Source organism: Betta splendens, chromosome 4, assembly GCF_900634795.4.
Source record: "Betta splendens chromosome 4, fBetSpl5.4, whole genome shotgun sequence".
Classification (NCBI taxonomy): Eukaryota; Metazoa; Chordata; class Actinopteri; order Anabantiformes; family Osphronemidae; genus Betta; species Betta splendens.
Genome location: NC_040884.2, coordinates 9303289 through 9308981, shown reverse-complemented (window position 1 = coordinate 9308981; position 5693 = coordinate 9303289). Strand labels below are relative to the sequence as shown.

Here is a 5693-nt window from a genome sequence, read left to right as displayed (position 1 = left end):
GATTCATTCGTCGATTGGTTGCGCCACCTGTCAATCATCTTATTCCGGAAATGACTGCAGACGTAAACAGATCCACGTGACGGCACAAACAAGCATTTATTGCTAAATCGACCACAGTAGAGTAGCGAGCCTGTGTTTAGAGCTATATTACGCCTTAGTTTGTTAAGTAGGACATTAAGTGGCAGCAAAGTCGATTATTAAATAAAATGGATATTGTAAGGGAAATTTATATGCTGTTTCGAAACAATACACGTTATTTTTAGCATACCATTTGGGGAGAATTTGTAGTTTTGAATCTCTAGCGACCTCCATAGACCAACAAATATAAATACAGTCAGACTAGATGCATTAAACCGAAGAAGCTAGTTGTGAAACGTGAAACACAAATACAAATTAACGCAAATATGAAATATTCAACAATAAAGGAAAGCTGTACATTAAATAAGTCACTGATTTTTAGAATTGAAGTGCATGTGATAAACATCACACACAAATAACACACAAATAAATTACATTGACAGATGATAGAACATTGTTTTATCCGAAATTTGATTTGTAATGTAATTTAAAAAAAAATGAATTATTCTTTTTGACAGTTCCAGGTGTGAGCTCATTTTCAAAGTAAGATATTATGTTCAAAACATGATCAATCATTACATGATTGGGCAATAAAAATGTATGGCCTAAGTTAATTTAAGTTTACAAGCTCATCTACAATGTTTTCCACCAATGTTCACATTTGGAACATTCAGAAACTGTGACTATGTCAATCAGTAAATCTCAGCTGACGTCTACATTCTAAGCTATAGGGTGTAAAGGGTTTAAAATTCTGCCTTATCAGCACTGTATTTCTTATTGGTGCAGCAGTGCTTGCAGTTATTAAACCCTGAGTAACTGCATTTTCTTTCTTTTTTTCTTGCTTCAGCTCAAGCGAAGATTGTAAAAACACAATTTACAATGTCAAACTTTAAAAGGTCAAATACAAATTATTAGTCCGTGTAAAACTTTATAGAACAGCTGTAAAATTCTAACGGTGACCATTGCAAATTACTGTAACATTCCTTAGGCTCAGTGTGAGACCAGTCTTAAGTAAAAGGTTTCTCACTAAAAGACAGTGATGCTTTGATGTAACGCTCTGGTGGAGATGGGGCCAAATTTGCCTCTGGTGTCCCATGTACTAAAACTCTAAGCTCATGGCATCTAAGATATTTTTTCAATTATAAAATAAACTTTGAATGTTTGCCTCTTATACAAATGTGCTCAATGTATATATATATGTAGGCAATATTGATACCTGATTAAGTGTTGATTTTTACTCGTTTTATGGTTCAATAACCAGCCAGTGTCATAAGCTAAATAAAAATGTGTTGTTTTAGTGTATGTGTAACATATACAATAATTTGTTTAATAAATAAATGCATAAAATAAAATAAAAAATGAAAGGAAATAGAAGTCAAGCAACATTCCCACAGCTGGCATTTTCAAAATTTCCACGTTTCTATTAAAATACTAAAAACAGAAAGCATTGTCTTTTCTTGAGTGGTAAACTTCCCTTTTGTAGTACAGTGGTCCTTCTCAAACCCCCACCCATGTCATACCGTTCCACCATCAATCTCCACATGCTCCTCAGTCTGATCAGAGTGCACCAGCAGAGCCAGACGGACAGAGGACGTGCATCCAACCATGAGGGTTTACATTTGCTTTGAGGGTTTGTGTGAACCTTTTGACGTCTCTCCGGATCAGACTGTGCAGGCCATGAAGCAGATGGTGAAGGTAATAAAAGCTCCAGTCAGGGCCCAGGGGCTACGCTGTTAATGGACCTTAAGTCCTTGAGAAGTTTTGCCTGCATTTTGCAAATCTGTCTGGTGATTTGGATGTAATCCCAGCAGGAAAATACAGTATGGATTTATTATGTCTTTGCCTTAACATTTGATTGTAATGAGGAGTGTTAGTAGTTATATACTAGTTACAGGTTCTCCAGTATGTTTTTAAGAATAGGTAGAATCACTAAGGAAACAAATACATCTATAGCCACTGACCATATGAATTTAATCCATTCTGTTCTTTACTGTAGAGAAACTTTCTTGTTCAGCTGCCGGATGAAAAACACATCTGGCACTTCCTAGAACTGAGCTACTGTGGTGCCACTCTGCAGGACAGCTGGGCTCTGTGTGATGTCGGCATCACTAGTGGCAGTACGATCCGATGCCTGATAAAGGTATTAAATGTCTTTAGCGATTTAAATCTGAGCCAGGATTTATAATAAAGAATCAACAATCAGCTTACTATGATCCATTTTGGGATATGTTACTGAAATGCACATTAGTTTTGTGTGTCACACAAAATTGCTTTTACATACAATTTTTATATATAGGGTTTTGGGGTTTTGCAAGGATAACAGTTTTCTTTTACTTTTAAATGTTGGATTATCTTTCATGATTTTACTTTCGATAGTTTGTGATGTTTGTGATGAAGAGCAAAGAGTTTGCATTATTAGTAATACTTTGGCACTTAGAACTGAGAATATTTAAAATTTTCTTATTTCATATTTTTGTTGAAGAGCAGTCATGCATCTACACATTTGCTAGTCTGTGTAGTTTTTGTATTTTGAATTGTCCTTTTTATGTAATATTTTTATTAAAATTAAACAAAAGCAGGAACCGTGTTATAAATGGGTCTAAATTTGAATCTGAGCAATTTAAATATCATGAAACTGAAAACTGAAGATGTCATACTGTTATTACAGGTAGTGAATTTTATGTTGGGCCAGTGTGGAATTTTATGTTGGAAGATGTTTTCATGTGAGCAGCAGCTGATGATGCAGCTAGTTTATGGTGGGTGTGTTTATTGTCCAAACACATTCCAGGTTCATCACTAGGCAACCTTAAGTTAAAGCTGATTTGTCTTTACGTGTCTTTACAGCTTTTGCGATTATCTGGCATCCTGTCATAAAAGACAAGTGTTTTACAGACTTCGGATCTGCTATTTGTTCAATTCTATGTCCCACAATAGTGGCTGTGTATTGCCTCATCACTTTCTTTTTTCGTTTTTAGTCATATTTTTCATTACTGATAAGCCCAATTGAAATTCATTAAAGAAATACAACAATACATGTGTATTTAGGATGTTCATTAGAAAGGTTTCCCTCCAGCATATCTTTTTCATGTACAATAAAATGGTAAGATGGTACTTTTTATGGGTTGTACATAGTGTTGACCACAGAGTGGCAGTAAAGGTCGGAATTATATGATACTTCCTACAACAGCATGGTACAATGTTCCATTCTTGTTTTATCATTTTCACTGCGTTTATGTTTATTGCTTGTTTATCTTCCTATTTGTGTAGAAATCCTAAAGACAAGCATCACCTTTTAATTCTATTTTTCAGAGTGAGCGAAAGCCTGTGATGCACGTGTTCAACGCTGTCACAGGAGAAACTCTACCAATTACAGGAAGTGAGGATATTGTGCATATGCCTGTTGCTACATTAAAAACAGTGGCATCCAGGGTGAGCTGCCTCCCTGTCAGCGCCTTTAGGTTGAGCTCATCTACTGGTGTCAAACTCTATGACTGTAACCATTTAAAAGACTATGCCATTCACGTGGGTAGGTGCTTCCTGTCTCCAAGGTCATGCACTGACACAAAGTCCTACAATGTTGAAATACAACTAAATGAAATTATTTTTGACATCTTCCTGCAGTGATGTGTTTTTGTTTAACACAGGCATGACTCTCCGTTTAGACTCATGGGATGGATGGAGAGCGTTCCTCCATGGTTGCCTCCTGGGCTGCAGAATAACAGTGCAGAGCCACCTATCGGAGGAAAAGACAGTGATGCAGTTAGAAATATCTCACTTCAGACGAAATTGGACAGATATGACGTGAAATCATCAGCTACGGTCAAGTCTTTCTTTTCCGTTCCTAGGTTCCAGCTTCGGGTAGCGCTGTATACCGCTGCCTCTCTAGGCCACCTGAAGTTGGCAGACTGGCTCATGGGGAGGGGGGTACAGGCTGACGAGCCGGTAGGAGTCCACCCATACCGCCAGTGGTGCCACCAAACCGCCCATCGAGACACTGGGAAGTGTCCCATCCATGTGGCTGCAGAGAGCGGCCAGCTCCTCATACTAAAACTCTTCGTCACCAACAATGTTTCGACCTTGGCTTGTCAGGACCCGGAAGGTCGTGAGCCCTTGAAAATTGCCATTCAGCATGGACACAGGGATTGTGTGCGCAACTTAGCCAATAAGCTGTGCTCAGTAGTATCTCCCCTGCCCATGCGTATATATCTCCAGATGAAACGCTGGGGGAGTGTGGGGAAGAAAAGAGTAGCCTTGGGTCAATGGCAGGGCTGGAGTGCTGTACTCCAAGCCAGGCTGTTGTTGGTCGATGGCTTTGGTCAGTCTAAGATGTCTACGAAACCCATCAAAGCAGAAACCCAACACAGAGGAGGAATCAGAGTTAAAGCTCAGCATCTCTTAACAGCCAATTTACCAAAACTCAGCTTGCAACGTGGGAATGACTTCAGAGAGATTCAGAGAAGACACAATAATGTTATAAAACACCACAGAGCCAGAATGGATGAAATAAAGGGGGGAGACAAGAACAAGTTGATACTGCCACCAGTGAGCAGAGACACATATTCCACAGAGTCTTACAACACTGCATCTGGCGAGTCTTCTCTTTGCTTTGGACAAGCAACAAGACAGAATGCTGTTTACTGCTTGAATGTAGCCAGGTCACTATGTTTCCTACAGTAACCTTCATGTCAAATAAAATTACATCATGATTATTACTGTTTTCTGTAGTATCCAATTATCATGAATATTATTAATTATTTCAAGACTGTGAAATAATGTAAGTAATGATATTTTCTCTTCTAGGACCTTCACAGGGAAACCGTGGTCAAAACAGCTGGGCATTGCACGAACCCTGATCCGCAAGCGTCTCCGCTCCATGGCCTGATGTTTAATCAATGCAATTTTAAAAGTCAAGTCCCATCCAGAGCTGCGCATGCGTCTTGTATCACCTGGTTGGAGAATCCTTCAGAGTGATAAGCAAAGAATATATCTCATTTCTAGTGGATCATAAAACAATAACCCAGACTGTCTTTATGGGAAGAACCAACTGACTGCCCATCCCTTTTCACAGACAAAAAGCTGGACATGTATAGTAACAACCAATCTTTGAATATTACTTATAGTAATTGAAATCTGTTAGATGTCCAAATAAGGACTGACTATGTAGTTAAAACACTTGGCCTTATAGCTTGTAATTCTTAGCAAAGAACAATATCATATAATGTTTATAATGTGTATTTTTCTTGAATCTGTGGTCTGCCTCCGTCTCGGCTGGCCTTCATGGTGCCTTTACATGCAGTGGGACATATACAGACAGTAATGCCTTTGAAAAATCTATCCCCTTAAAGATTTTCAGACTAGAAAAAGATCAGCAACCACCACAGTTCCGCTCACATTTTAATAAGCAAAGGGCACATTTGAATAGTGACAACAGTTGTTTATTATAAAAAGATACAAAACAAACTGAATTAGGAGTGAAAAGCAAGACAATCTAAAACACAGTTGAAATCGACCTACTATGATTTTGTCTCTCTATTATCATTCAACACATTCATTATTTTTTTGATAGCATATGTGTAATTTAAGGTTAAAGACAGACATTGACTAATGTATCCTTG

The 5693-nt window shown here is 38.1% G+C and overlaps 1 protein-coding gene across 1 annotated transcript; it reads left to right on the top strand.

The window, feature by feature from the left end:
- Positions 1-3039: 3039 nt before the first annotated feature.
- On the top strand, positions 3040-4960 carry LOC114854811 (protein ANKUB1-like). The gene is made up of 3 exons (XM_055508636.1): positions 3040-3837; positions 3924-4733; positions 4879-4960. The coding sequence occupies exons 1-3, from the start codon at positions 3671-3673 to the stop codon at positions 4958-4960; spliced, it is 1059 nt and encodes a 352-aa protein (XP_055364611.1). The 5' UTR covers positions 3040-3670.
- The last annotated feature ends 733 nt before the right edge of the window (positions 4961-5693 follow it).